The following is a 15,238-nucleotide window of genomic DNA, read 5'->3' on the forward strand; positions in this document are numbered from 1 at the left end:
GAGGCTTAACCGACTGAGCCACCCAGATGCCCCTGATTTCATTTTTTAAAATTATTTATTTATTTATTTTTTATTTAAAAAAAAATTTTTTTTTCAACGTTTTTTATTTATTTTTGGGACAGAGAGAGACAGAGCATGAACGGGGGAGGGGCAGAAAGAGAGAGGGAGACACAGAATCGGAAACAGGCTCCAGGTTCCGAGCCATCAGCCCAGAGCCTGACGCGGGGCTCGAACTCACAGACCGCGAGATCGTGACCTGGCTGAAGTCGGACGCTTAACCGACTGCGCCACCCAGGCGCCCCTCATTTTGTTTTTAGAAAAACAAAACCCAAACTGTTTCAAATGAGTTTAAGAAGGCCTTCAGAGACTAGCAATATTAAAAATTTTAAATTATTATTATTTTTTTAATATGAAATTTATTGTCAATTTGGTTTCCATACAACACCCAGTGCTCATCCCAACAGGTGCCCTCCTCAATGCCCATCACCCACTTTCCCCTCCCTCCCACCCCCCATCAACCCTCAGTTTATTCTCAGTTGTTAAGAGTCTCTTATGGTTTGGCTCCCTCCCTCTCTAACTTTTTTTTCCCTCCCCTCCCCTATGGTCTTCTGTTAAGTTTCTCAGGATCCACATATGAATGAAAACATATGGTATCTGTCTTTTTCTGTATGACTTATTTCACTTAGCATAACACTCTCCAGTTCCATCCACATTGCTACAAAAGGCCATATTTCATTCTTTCTCATTGCCACGTAGTATTCCATTGTGTATATAAACCACAACTTCTTATTTATCATTAAAAGTTTTTTTTTAATGTTTATTTATCTTTGAGAGAGACAGAGTGCAAGCTGGGGAGGGGCAGAGAGAGAGGGACACAGAATACAAAGCAGGTTCCAGGCTCTGAGCTGTCAGCACAGAGCCCAACACAGGGCTCGAACCACAAATCGTGTGATCGTGACCTGAGCCAAAGTTGGATGCTTAACTAACTGAGCCACCCAGGTGCCCCTGGCTTTCTTTTTCAACATTACTGTGGCTACTTGGGGTCTATTCTGGTTTCATACAAATTTTGAATTGTTTGTTCTAGCTCTGTGAAGAATGCTAGTGTTATTTTGATAGGGATTGCACTGAATGTGTAGATCGCTTTGGGTAGTATTGACATTTTAACAATATTTGTTCTTCTAATCCATGAGCATGGAATGTTTTTCCATTTCTTTGTGTCTTCTTCAATTCCTTTCATTAGCTTTCTAGAGGTTTTAGCAAACAGATCTTTTACCTCTTCAGTTAGGTTTATTCCTAGGTATTTTATGGTTTTTGGTGGAAGTGTAAATGGGTTTGATTCCTTGGTTTCTCTTTCTGCTGCTTCATTATTGTATAGAAATGCAACTGAGTTTTGTATGTTAAGTTCCCAATTTTTATATGATATAGTATTAAAATAGTCTTTTCAAATTTATAAAGTTATTAAATAACTTTAAAGATATTTCAGTTCACTTTAAGATTAACGTAGGGACACGGCAATGTTCAGAAAGTTATCAGAGCATATGCTCAGAAGGGCAAGTGATTAGGGACAGATAAGCTGATTTTCACACAAGAAACACTGTCATTATTTTTCAACTCTGTTACCAAAATATAACCATTCAAAAGAGAGATAAAGAGATGGTCATATGTGATGAATGAAAACCAAGAACACAGTAAAATACAAGCATTTCAGACCATTTTCAAAAAAAGATAATGTGGGGTGCCTGGGTGGCTCAGTCGGTTAAGCGTCCCACTTTGGCTCAGGTCATGATCTCGTGGTCTGTGAGTTTGAGCCCCGCATCGGGCTCTGTGCTGACAGCTCAGAGCCTGGAACCTGCTTCGGATTCTGTGTCTCCCTCTCTCTCTGCCCCTCCCCTGCTCATGCTCTGTCTCTCTCTGTTTCAAAAATAAATAAACGTTAAAAAAAAAATTTAAAAAAAAAGATAACGTTAGGGTTGATAAGCCAATGTCATGTGCCAGGAACAGTCTAGTTATTAACCCTCATTCAAGGGATTTGTACTACTTGTATTTTTTAGTTTATATTTATTGTGCTAAATATTTAATCCATTTTATTTTTTATGAAATTTAATAATATACTGTTATTTCAAGAAAGTTAATTTTCACTTCTTCTGAAAAGGGCTTTTGCAAGTAAAAAGCATCTGGATTTTTATAGGTTATTGTATTTCTAGTACTCTTGTTTATATAGGTTCACAATCCCCTAATTTAGAATTTCAAAATACTTGGAAAATCAGGTTTTACTTTTTAGTTAAGTTTGGAGTCACAGCTCATTTACGGCAAAATCTGACTTGAACTGAAGAGAGGTTATTTATAATTCTTATTTATTTTACTTAGTATGACTATTCAAATGTTTTACTGCAAAAATACTGTGCTTGATCAGGGAGTTCTTCCCCATACCTTGCTAGGGTGTTACACAATATACGATATACAGAAAATTCTTCTAAAACCTGAAATTTTTATTTTATTTTACTTTTATTTTATTTTTTAAAAGATTTTATTTTTGGGGCACCTGGGTGGCTCAGTCGGTTAAGCATCCAACTTCAGCTCAGATCATGATTTCACGGTTTGTGGGTTCGGGCCCCGCGTCAGGCTCTGTGCTGACAGCTCAGAACCTGGAGCCTGCTTCGGATTCTGTGTCTCCTTCTCTCTCTGTCCCTCCCCTGCTTACACATGCTCTCTCTCTCTCTCCCTCTCTCTCTCAAAAATAAACAAACATTAAAAAAAAAGATTTAATTTTTAAGTAATCTCTACACTCAACATAGGCTCAAACTCACAGCCCCCATATCAATAGTCATATGCTCTACCAACTGAGCCTGCCAGGCACCCCTAAAAATCCTAAAAATGGTACCTATGTTATTGATTGATTGATTGAAAATATTTTGTTTTTAAAAAATACGGAATGCTTCATGAATTTGTGTGTCATCCTTGAGCAGGGGCCATGCTAAACTTCTCTGTATTGTCCCAATTTTTGTATACGTACTGCTGAAAGCACCGAAAAATTCTGATTTTTGAAACACACCTGACCTGAAGACTTTTGATGAGAGACTGTGGCCCTCTAAGCCACATATTCTAAATATATAGCACAACTTGGAAAGAAGTGGAGCAGACTACACTTGGATGGCAGCTCTTGTGCTTAGAAGAGATGCAGGAACTCATCTGGATAGCTGGGTTGAGCGTGTACAGTCTCTTAGGGAAGCACACTAGAGGTATTAGAATACCAAAAGTAATTCTAAGAGACAATCATGCTCTTCAGTAATGACATGAAAGCAAAATGAAAAACAATAAAAATGCTTGTATCTGACATTCTAAACAGATCTAGAGGCATGACTGGTTGGAAAAGCCACATAAGAATATGTCTTTATTTTTGTGGCTCTCACAGAGACTTTGCTTTAAGAGCTATAATCTCAGGCTAGATAAAAAAATGAACGTTCCAGTCTCCTTAGTGTCGGTACCAAGGCATCTATGGAAAGCTCTGGTTACATGTGGATGGTTAGAGAAAGCACCAAGACTCATTATATAGGTGGTAGGTTTTCGACAAAGAGCAAGTAAGTCCTTTTTGAAGAACACAGGACAGCCTCCTCTGAACAGCTGACTGCCAGCACTGCTGTTTCTGGAGAGCAACACTCAGGGCTATAATCGGAGCCTTTCATTTTTGGATACTGTGGTCAGTATACGGGTAGGAGGATGGTACCTATTTACCCACGAGTAGGATTTTCCACAAATTCTCTATCACAGTGCTATCATGTTCAGGTGTCAATGCTATAGCACTGCATATGCAATGTAAGATTTCAAATAGCAGATAAAGCCACTCATTAACAATGAGAATTTTCAGGTAATTTCCCTGTAGGGTATACTGATCCCATATAATCTTGTATAGACAAGGATAATTTTTGGTAAATATTTATTTTTTCTTGGTTTATTGAGAAATAATTGACATACATCACTGTATAAGTTTAAGGTATACAGCATGTTGGTTTGATTTATATATATTGCACGTATTTTTAATAGATGCATAAAATGCCACACTTAAGTGAAAATTTAATGTGCAAAAGTCCTAAATTACAGCAAGTAGCTATTTTACTTACTATAACTTTTATTTACTTATTTTTTATTTATTTTTGAGAGGGTACAAGTGGGGATGAGTGGGAGGGGGACAGAGGATCTGAAGCAGGCTCTGAGCTGATAAGTTGAAAGCAGCAAGCCCAATACAGGGCTTGAACTCACAAACAATGAGATCCCGACTTGAGTCAAAGTCGGATACTCAGCTGACTGAGCCACCCAGGTGCCCCTTACTATAACTTTTAATTTTTAGACAGTAGAATTAAATATCACAAGTAGTGGCTAAAGTAACAGGAAAAGATCATATATCAGGAATTTGTCAGCTTTTTTTTTTTTTATTTGTGACACTGTGATAAAAATGTCAGTTTGTGATATCTGTGAAGATCTTATTATTTGCAGTTCAGGAAAGGGTATTCTCATCCTCACCAGAAAATTTGGGAGAAAAGTTTCCTTAGGTTTTTTCTGTCTTTATATGTAGACATGTGTGTTTCCTGTATTATACCATCCCATCCCAGGCTGAAATAGGATAGGAGGTCTTTTTCATAGGATGTGAGGAAATGTCCTTAAAGGCACACATCACTAGTTCTGGTAATGGAAGGGACATTGAGATGTATGTAGGGCAGACGTACTGAAAAGTACCAGTTATGTTTTTATGATAAGAGTAAGAATGGACACTAATTGTTTGCTACTGGCTGTTGTTTATTCCACACAGATTGCCTTTTAAGTTCATAAACTGTTAACAGAGAGGTTGATGAGATCTACATTGTGGAATAAAAAGGGAGAGCAGAAGTCCCAAGGGACAATCAATATGGGACTTAAGAGCAGAGGGGCCAGGATTACAAAAGTGTTATAAGATTTCATTATCTTTATAATGTCTTCCATATTTGATATTTTGATATTTCCTATAGCAATTAGGGGCAAAACCTAAAAAAGTGAAATATGATTGTCTTGTAGAAAGATAGGGGAAAAGACAGTCAACATTTATTCTGTACCACCTATATGCTAGGCATATAGAGTCAAATGCTTAAAGAAGCTCATTTAATTTTCAAACCAAGTAAAGGTTTTAACATTTTATATCTGACAAAGCTGAATCAGAGAGGTGAAATATATATAAACACATAAATAAAGTAAGCACAGCTAGCAAATGGCATAGCCAGGATTTGACTCCAAAGCCCATGATTTCTCATTGTACGACACCTGTATGAATCTCTAACACAAGCATGACCCATTTGACAGCTGAATGACTCTCCAAAATTGAGATCTTAATATATGTACTTGTCAATTCTCCCTCATAGAACATCCTGTTTTGGGGAATGAGGAAGGGAAATTTTAGGGTACATCTCATATCCTTCTTGGAATAATCTTGCATTAAAAACTTTCAGCAAAAAAAGGTGAAAATTACTCTTTCCAGAAAGGATTTTTGACTTACTGGTATCATCTGAAAAATTATATTTGAGGATATAAAGACAGGACACTTTGGAAATCAGTAACTCTATATGGAAATAAAGACAAGGAATTCTTTCAGTGTTAAACATGAGATAGCAATTATGTTACATGAAATAAAACTTGCCACTCATAACCATTGTGTCTTTATAAAACCATTTTGCTCAGTTTTTTTTTTTTTTTTGGTATACCATTTTAAGGCGTAAGTCAAAATAATCATATATTGGGGCGCCTGGGTGGCTCAGTCAGTTAAGCGTCCGACTTTGGCTCAGTCTGTGAGTTCGAGCCCCGCGTTGGGCTCTGTGCTGACAGCTCGGAGCCTGGAGCCTGTCTCAGATTCTGTGTCTCCCTCTCTCTCTGACCCTCCCCGCTTCATGCTCTGTCTCTCTCTGTCTCAAAAATAAATAAATTTAAAAAAAAAATTTAAAAAAATCATATATTAAAATATAACAAGAAATTTCAATTCAACAGCAAGTAAAAGATAAACCAAAAAAAAGGCGGGGGGGGGGGTACAATCATTTCACGTCTTAATTAACTTTGACAGTAATATGTGACTCTGTTTTCATTTGGACAGTTTGGACTTTTGCAGGAAAAATACTGCAATTTGAACTGGGTCATATTAAAAAAGACTTCAGTTTTCTCCTTGATAAAGGCAAGATTAGCTCTACAATCCTTTCCAGCACATCTGTTGAGGAAAACTAAGGTGCTTCAGACAAGATGAAAAATGAGAAGTTCAATCTTTTCACTATAAATAGGAAAGGAAAACCTTAATTTATATTAAGGAAAATGGAAAGCCCCAGTTTATGCATTCAGTGGCCTCTTACACACACACACACACACACACACACACGTTCTTTAATCCCAATACCAGTCCCACCCTTCATTAACATGCAAACCCACACATCCCATCTCCCCCACCCTTGACCCACACCCCCCATATACCTCAGCTATGGTCATTCTCAGAGCACTGACAGGGGAGAGCTCAATATCCACCAGCTGGGCAGCTTTTAAACTCTGCCCAGTAAAGATTGCACAAGGACAGAAAACAGCATAGTTAGAATCTTCAGGTTAACAGGGACACACAGCTAAGAACATTTAGCACAGTGTCTAGAAACAAAGGAGGATTTAAGTTGTAGTTGAGCCTTGGACAAGTAAGACGAGAGTCTACAGTTATTCTGAGTTTTTGAGGAAAATGGGCAAAGGTAAAATAATTTAGTATTAGTCACAATTTTAAGTCAAGCTTGGTGAACCTGTCCATACCCAATATCTTCTATTGCCCAGCTTTATTCCTTTCAGCTAAAGAAGTCAAATTATAGGACAACATCACTGGGTGATTAAGCAAAAGCAGATTGATAAAAAGGGCACTAATATAAAGGGCAAGAGTTACAATCTAGAGAAAAATGCTGATTTCCTACATTTCTTTACATAGCCACTAACAGGGCTCCTTAAAATGTAAGAAAAGTAATGAAGATACCTCCAGCAAAGATTTCTATTAAACTGATAGCATGAAATTCTGAGATCATAAATTCCCCTGGTTCTGATTCTAGGTTTACTAAGAGACCTTATGAATAAAATTTGACTTCCCTCTTGGCCTGCCTACATGGAATTAATGCGCTATATACGCCAACATGTGCTTTTTCAACTTGTAGAAGTTGATTGCCTTTCTTTATGTTATCAAATTAGCATTTTGGTTCTATTTTTTTTTTTAATTTAAATAATGGCAAACATTTTTCATTAGCTCAAGGATAAAATGTATGTTCAATGTCTGCTTTTTAAAAATTGCCAATTTGGCATTTATGTTAATGCTCTGACATTCTAAGAAATCTGAAAGGAATTATAAAGGGCCTGTAATTTTTTTAAAAGCCAAACAAAATATTTGCAGGCACATATTCACTCCTCTGTTTATTGATTCTATTCTGGTTAAAATTTAACCACTGGTTTCTTTGGAAGTATGCACATGTGAAGAATTTCATGGATAGAAAGTATGATTTATATTTAAATTGAAAAAAAAAATTTTTATTGAGGACTTTTTCTTCTTCCCTCAGTTCAGTTTGCAGGTTTCCAGTACCGTGTCTTATAATTTAACCTTGTTTAAGTTGCTGGCATAAAGATACTGGGTTTTAGCCACATTTTAGAAAGAAGAAATGTCAGTTTCTCTGCATACTCACAGTTTTGTTATAAAATTAAGGAGACACACACTCAGCTTTTTCTGTCTAGTCCGAGGATAACAGTCATTTGAGCACAAACATTGCTTAAACAAATGGAATGAAAATCTGGAATTCCCTTACAGTATCACTGTCGCAGGGTTGGAACTGGAAGGGCTGGGGTTTGTGAAATACAGCATTCTCTTGTAAAAACAGCTGAAGATTATAGTCCCGTACGACCTAAAGAGAAAATAAAGTATCTTTAACTCTTTAATAAGGTTAAGATATCCAGTAATTGCATTTTAAAGTTTAAGACTTATTCTGCTGCTTTCCAAAAATGAGAAATCATCCAACACTATGTGACCAAAAGAAAATGATAATTATCCATTTTTTTTTCATTTTAGATAAGAGTTGTTACTTGTATGTCCTATTTTCTCAATAGTCTAAATACGGAAAGTACTAGTTTAGAAACTAGCCCAGATTTTGGGACTAAATAATATGCAATATTTTAAGACAGCAAAAAGATAGTAATTATACAAAAGGCTGTTCTTTTTAATGGGGGCAGCGGAATGAAAATAGGAAACCACATTAGTCTCTTAGGTCTCTCCCAGTTATAAAATTTTGTAGACTTCTTAAAGTCTGCTATATGGAGATTGTCGCCCACTAGGAAACTGCTAGATAACAAACACTCTACATGGCACAAAATCGCATTCAAAAAAAATTTTTTTTGAGCAGGCTCCATGCCCAAAGTGGGGCTTGAATTCACGACCCTGAGATCAAGAGTTGCATGCTCTACTGACTGAGCCAGCCAGAAACCCTACCAAATATTATATTTATAGTATTTCTTGCCACCTTTTCTAGGTGGTTATTATTTTTTTTAAGATTTTAAAAAATCTTTAAGTAATCTCTGTACACCCAAGACGGGGCTTGAACTTACAATCCCCAAATCAAAAGTTATATGCTCCACTGACTGAGTCAGCCAGGTGCCCCTAGGAGGTTACATTCTAACTACCGTCTTATTGCATACCAAGAAGACAGACTAAAAGGAATTCATATAGAAGGGGAATTCTGATACACAGAATGCAGCAAAACAGTACAGAAAGCCATCTGAAAAGACTTCATTGCATTATATACCCTGGGAATGAATGGAAATCAGCAACATTTGATTGTGCAGAAACCTATTTTCCATTTTGCTACAGTGCTTACTTACCCTTTACTTATCTTTCATTAGCACTTCTGTCAGAGGATGGGCAGAAAATGAAAAATTTAAAGAAGCTCTGTAGCTATATCTTAGTAGTCCTCAGAAAAGGGTTTACTGAGAATATGGAGAAAGTAGGGGGTTATATTTTACATTTTATTTACCAGCACAAATCCAGTTCCCTATCGCTCATTCAGCAATTTATTGAGAGAGCTTACCAAACCCAATGTTTAATGCAGTGATGAGGGGAGAATATAGATGAATAAAGATGAATACACAAGGTTAATATCTTCAAGGAATTTATAATCTGGAAAGTGGGAGACCCAGACAATACACAGTTAAGTACACTGTGGAAGTATGTAGAGGGTACTTAGAGAACACAAAAGAGGATGATATTTAATCCAGACTGACGGGGTGAAATGGGGTGAGCAGAGTTTGGGAAAATTTTGTCAGGCAAGGCTGGCTGAATAAACATCTTCTCAAAGGGAAATGTGTTTTTTTTTCTTTTCCTGGATTCCAGTTTTAAGCTGTGAAAGCTCTTGACACAGCCCTAAGAGCCTCACTAATCATCATGCAAAAAAAGTTAAGAGGATCATCCTTCTAGTTACAACCTTTTTTATATTTTTAACTTTATTATAACGTATGTAAAACTAGAGACAACGGTATAATGTATCCCCACGTAACCATCATCCAACTTCCAAAAATGGCCCCTCCTGCCCAATCTTGTTTCATTAATAGATCCAACTATCTCTTCCACCCCCAACTATACTGAAGCAAGTCTCAAACATATCCCTTAATCCATAATATTTCAATAGGATATCTAAAACACAAGGACTCTTTTATTTTTTTTTAATTTTTTTTTTAACGTTTATTTATTTTTGGGACAGAGAGAGACAGAGCATGAACGGGGGAGGGGCAGAGAGAGAGGGAGACACAGAATCGGAAGCAGGCCCCAGGCTCTGAGCCATCAGCCCAGAGCCCGACGCAGGGCCGAACTCACGAACCGTGAGATCGTGACCTGAGCCGAAGTCGGACGCTCAACCGACTGAGCCACCCAGGCGCCCCCAAGGACTCTTTTAAAAAACATACCCATCCAGGGGCGCCTGGGTGGCTCAGTTGGTTATGCATCTGACTCCTGGTTTTGGCTCAGCTCATGATCTCTCAGTTTGTGAGTTTGAGCCCTGCATCAGGCTCTGAGCTGATAGTGTGGAGCCTGCTTAGGATTCGCTCTCTTTCTCTCTCTTTCTCTGCCTCTCCCCCTCTTGTGCTGTCTCTGTCTCTCTCTAAATAAATCAACTTAAAAAAAACCCATGCTCATAAATTCTTATCTTTCAGTACTCACTCTAAATGTCAATGGACTAAATGCTCCAATCAAAAGACACAGGATAACAGAATGGATAGGAAAACAAGATCTATCTATATGCTGTTTACAAGAGACCCCTTTAGACCTAAGGACACCTTCAGATTGAAAGTAAGGGAATGGAGAACCATCTATCATGCTAATGGTCAACAAAAGAAAGCCAGAGTAGCCATACTTATATCAGACAATCCAGACTTTAAAATAAAGACTGTAACAAGAGATGAAGAAGGGTATTATATCATAATTAAGGAAGGAGTCTATCCACCAAGAAGATCATCTAAGAACTGTAAGCATTTAGGCTCCAAATTTGGAGGTACCCAAATATATAAATCAATTAATCACAATATAAAGAAATTCATTGATAAGAATACCATAATAATAGGGGACTTCAACACCCCACTTACAGCAATAGATAGATCATCTAAATAGACAATGAACAAGGTTCTGAATGACACACTGGACCAGATAGACTTAACAGATATATTCAGAACATTTCATCCTAAAGCAGAATACACATTCTTCTCCAGTGCACATGGAACATTTTCCAGAATAGATCACATACTGGGGTACAAAAAGATCAATATCATACTGTGCATATTTTCAGACCACAATGCTATGAAACTTGCAATCAACCACAAGAAAAAATGTGGAAAGATAACAAATACTTGGAGACTAAAGACCATCATACTATAGAATGAATGGGCTAACCAAGAAGTTAAAGAGGAGATTAAAAAGGACATGGAAGCCAATGAAAATAATAACACCACAGCTCAAAACCTCCAGGAGACAGCAAAGGCGGTTATAAGAGGAAAGTATATAGCAATCCAGGCCTTCCTAAAGAAGGAAGAAAGATCTCATATATACAACCTAATCTTACACCTTACAGATATGGAAAAAGAACAGCAAATAAAACCCAAAACCAGCAGAAGACAGGAAATAATAAAGACTAGAGCAGAAATCAGTGCTATCGAAACTAAAAAAACAGTAGAACAGATCAATGAAGCCAGAAGCTGGTTCTTTGCACGAATTAACAAAATTAATAAGCCCCTAGCCAGTTTGATCAAATAGAAAAAGGAAAGGACCCAAATAAATAAAATCAATAATGAAAGAGGGGAGATCACAACCAACATAGCAGAAATATAAACAATAATAAGGGAATATTATGAGCAATTATGTGCCAATAATATGGGCAATCTGGAAGAAATGGACAAATTCCTAGAAACATATACACTACCAAAACTGAAACAGGAAGAAATAGAAAATTTGAACAGACCCTTAACCAGTAAAGAAATCGAATTATTAATTAAAAATCTCCCAAAAAACAAGAGTCCAGGACCAGATAGATGGCTTTCCAATAGAGTTCTACCAAACATTTAAAGAAGAGTTAACACCTATTCTCTTGAAGCTGTTCCAAAAAATAGAAATGGAAGGAAAACTTCCAAACTCTTTCTATGAAGCCAGCGTTACTTTGATTCCAAAACCAGACAAAGACTCCACTAAAAAGGAGAACTATAGACCAATTTTTCTGATGAACATGGATGCAAAAATCCTCAAGATACTAGCCAACTGGATCCAACAATACATTAAAAAAATTATTCACCATGACCAAGTGGGATTTACACCTGGGATGCAGGGCTGGTTCAATATCTGCAAAACAATCAACATGATTCATCACATCCATAAAAGAAAGGACAAAAACCACATGATCCTCTCAATAGATGCAGAGAAAGCATCTGACAAAAGACAGCATCCTTTCTTGATACAAACCCTCAAGAAAGTAGAGATAGAAGGAGCATACCTTGAGATCATAAAAGCCATATATGAAAGACCCAATGCTAATATCATCTTCAATGGGGAAAAACTGAGAGCTTTCCCCCTAAGGTCAGGAACAAGCCAGGGATGTCCACTCTTGTCACTGTTACTCAACATAGTATTGGAAATCATAGCATCAGCAATCAGACAACACAAAGAAATAAAAGGCATCCAAATCAGCCAGGAGGAGGTCAAACTTTCATTCTTCTCAGATGACATGATACTCTATATGGAAAACCCAAAAGATTCCACCAAAAAACTGCTAGAACTGATCCATGAATTCAGCAAAGTCGCAGGATATAAAATCAATGCACAGAAATCGGGTGCATTCCTATACACCAATAATCAAGCAACAGAAAGAGAAATCAAGGAATTGATCCCATTTACAACTGCACCAAAACCCATAAAATACATAGGAATAAATCTAAGAGGTGAAAAATCTACACATTGATAACTATAGGAAGCTTATGAAAGAAATTGAAGAATACGCCAAAAAATGGAAAAAATATTCCATGTTCCTGGATAGGAAGAACAAATATTGTTAAAATGTCCATACTACTCAAAGCAATCTACACGCTCAATACAATCCCCAATAAAATAATACCAGCATTCTTCACAGAGCTAGAACAAACAATCCAAACATTTGTATGGAATGAGAAAAGACCCCGAATAGCCACAGAAATCTTGAGAAAGAAAACCAAAGATGGAGGCATCACAATCCCAGACTTCAAGCTGTTTTACAAAGCTGTAATCATCAAGACAATGTGGTACTGGCACAAAAACAGACACTCAGATCAATGGAACAAAGTAGAGAACCCAAAAATGGACCCACAAACATTTGGCCAACTAATCTTTGACAAAGCAGGAAAGAATATCCAATGGAATAAAGACAGTCTCTTCAGCAAGTGGTGCTGGAAAAACTGGACAGCAACATGCATAAAAATGAACCTGGACCATTTTCTTATACCATACACAAAAAGAAACTCAAAATGGATGAAGGACCTAAATGTAAGACAGGAAGCCATCAAAATCCTTGGGGAGAAAGCAGGCAAAAACCTCTTTGACCTTGGCCACAGCAACTTCTTACTCAACACATCTCCAGAGGCAAGGGAAACAAAAGCAAAAATGAATTATTGGGACCTCATCAAAATAAAAAGCTTCTGCACAGTGAAGGAAACAATCAGCAAAACTAAAAAGCAACTGATAGAATGGGAAAAGATATTTGCAAATGACATATCAGATAAAAGGTTAGTATCCAAAATCTATAAAGAACTTCTCAAACTCAACACTCAAAAAACAAATAATCCAGTGAAGAAATGGGCAAAAGACATGAATAGACACTTCTCCAAAAAAGATGTCCAGATGACCAGTGGGAATGCAAACTGGTGCAGCCACTCTGGAAAACAGTATGGAGGTTCCTCAAAAAATTAAAAATAGAACTACCCTATGACCCAGCAATTGCACACTAGGTATTTATCCAAGGGATACAGGTGTGTTGTTTCGAAGGGGAACATGCACCCCAATGTTGATAACAGCACTATCAACAATAGCCAAAGTATGGAAAGAACACAAATGTTCATCGATGGACGAACAGATAAAGAAGATGTGGTATACATATACAATGGAGTATTAGCCCGCAATCAAAAAAAATGAAAGCTTGCCGTTTGCAACTACGTGGATGGAGCTAGAGGGTATTATGCTAAGTGAAATTAGTCAGTTAGAGAAAAACAAACATCATATGACTTCACTCATATGAGGACTTTAAGATACAAAACAGATGAACATAAGGGAAGGGAAGCAAAACTAATATAAAAACAGGGAGGGGGACAAAACGTAGGAGACCCTTAAATACAGAGAACTGAGATTTGATGGGGGATGGGGGAGAGAAGAAAATGGGTGATGGGCATTGAGGAGGGCACTTGCTGGGATGAGAACTGGGTGTTGTATCTAAGCCAATTTGACAATAAATTATCATAAAAAATAATTTCTCCCATCCTATGGGTTATCTTTTCTATATTCTTCTTTTTTAAATCTTTTTTTTTTTTTAATGTTTATTTATTTTTGAGAGAGAGGAAGAACACAAGCAAGGGAAGGTCAGAGAAAGAAGGAGGGAGACACAGAATCTGAAGCAGGATCCAGGCTCTGAGCTGTCAACCCAGAGCCTGATGTGGGGCTTGAACCCATGAACCATGAGATCATGACCTCTGCTGAAGTTGGACACTTAACCGACTGAGGTACCCAGGCACCCCTGTCTTTTCTATATTCTTGAGAATGTTCTTCAATGCACAAAAGCTTTTAATTTGAGTAAGTCAAATTATCTGTTTTTTCTTTGGTTGCTTCTGCTTTAATGGCAAAGCTAAGAACATGGTGCCAAACCCAAGGTCATAAAGATTTACCTCTACGTTTTCTTCTATAGTTTTAGGTCACTGATCCATTTTGAGTTAATTTTTGTATATGGAGTGAGGCAGGGGTTCAACTTCATTCTCTTGCATGTGGTTATCTTGTCTCAGCACAAGTCTTTTGTTGAAAAAAGTAGTCTTTCTTTACTAAATGGCCTTGGCAACCTTGTTGAAAATCAATTGGCCATAGATGTTTGGGCTTATTTCTGGATTCTCAATTCTATTTCATTGGTCTATATATGTCTGTCTTTATGCTAGTACCACACTATTTTGATTAATCTTGAATTAACTTTTGAAATTGGGAAGTGTGAGTCCTTCAGCTTTGTTTTTTCTTTTCAATGCTGTTTTTGGGTATTCAGGGCCCCTTGGAAGTTCCATATGAATTTGAGGACAGGCTTTCCCATTTCTGCAAAAAAAGGTCATTGGAATTTTTATAGGGATTGATTGAATCTATAGATTCCTTTGGGGAATATGAACTCTTTCAATCCATAAATATGATTTCCATTTATTTAGGTCCTCTTCAATTATTTTCAGCAATGTTTTATAGTTTCTCAATGTACAAGTCTTTGAATCCTTTATTTAAATTTATTCTTGGTATTTTATTCTTTAGATATTATTATAGCTGGAATTGTCTTAATTTTCTTTTGGTGTATTCATTGATGGAGCACAGAAACATAGCTGATTTTTGTGTTTTGATCTCGTACCTGTAATTTCACTGAATTGATTTATTAGCTCTAGTACTTTTTTCATGGTCTCTATAGTATTTTCTATATATAATTACGTCATCTGC

General features: G+C 37.0%; 1 protein-coding gene and 1 non-coding gene across 6 annotated transcripts in view; both read right to left on the reverse strand.

The window, feature by feature from the left end:
- FCHSD2 (FCH and double SH3 domains 2) overlaps positions 1-15,238 on the reverse strand; it is a 296,103-nt gene that overhangs the window by 61,957 nt on the left and 218,908 nt on the right. For 4 of the 5 annotated variants that reach the window (XM_078433111.1, XM_078433114.2, XM_078433110.2 and 1 more), the window contains exons 10-11: positions 7,824-7,919; positions 6,478-6,549 (exon numbers count right to left, since the gene is read on the reverse strand). In XM_078433111.1, the coding sequence (XP_078289237.1) occupies positions 6,478-6,549; positions 7,824-7,919 (168 nt within the window). The remainder of the gene's footprint in view (positions 1-6,477; positions 6,550-7,823; positions 7,920-15,238) is intronic. The other variant, XM_078433113.2, reaches the window with a different exon arrangement.
- LOC132662701 (U6 spliceosomal RNA) lies at positions 2,922-3,025 on the reverse strand. The gene has a single exon (XR_009602701.1). It is a non-coding gene; the product is annotated as a U6 spliceosomal RNA (small nuclear RNA).

The sequence above is a fragment of the Panthera onca genome, chromosome D1, assembly GCF_046562875.1.
Source record: "Panthera onca isolate mPanOnc1 chromosome D1, mPanOnc1 haplotype 2, whole genome shotgun sequence".
Classification (NCBI taxonomy): Eukaryota; Metazoa; Chordata; class Mammalia; order Carnivora; family Felidae; genus Panthera; species Panthera onca.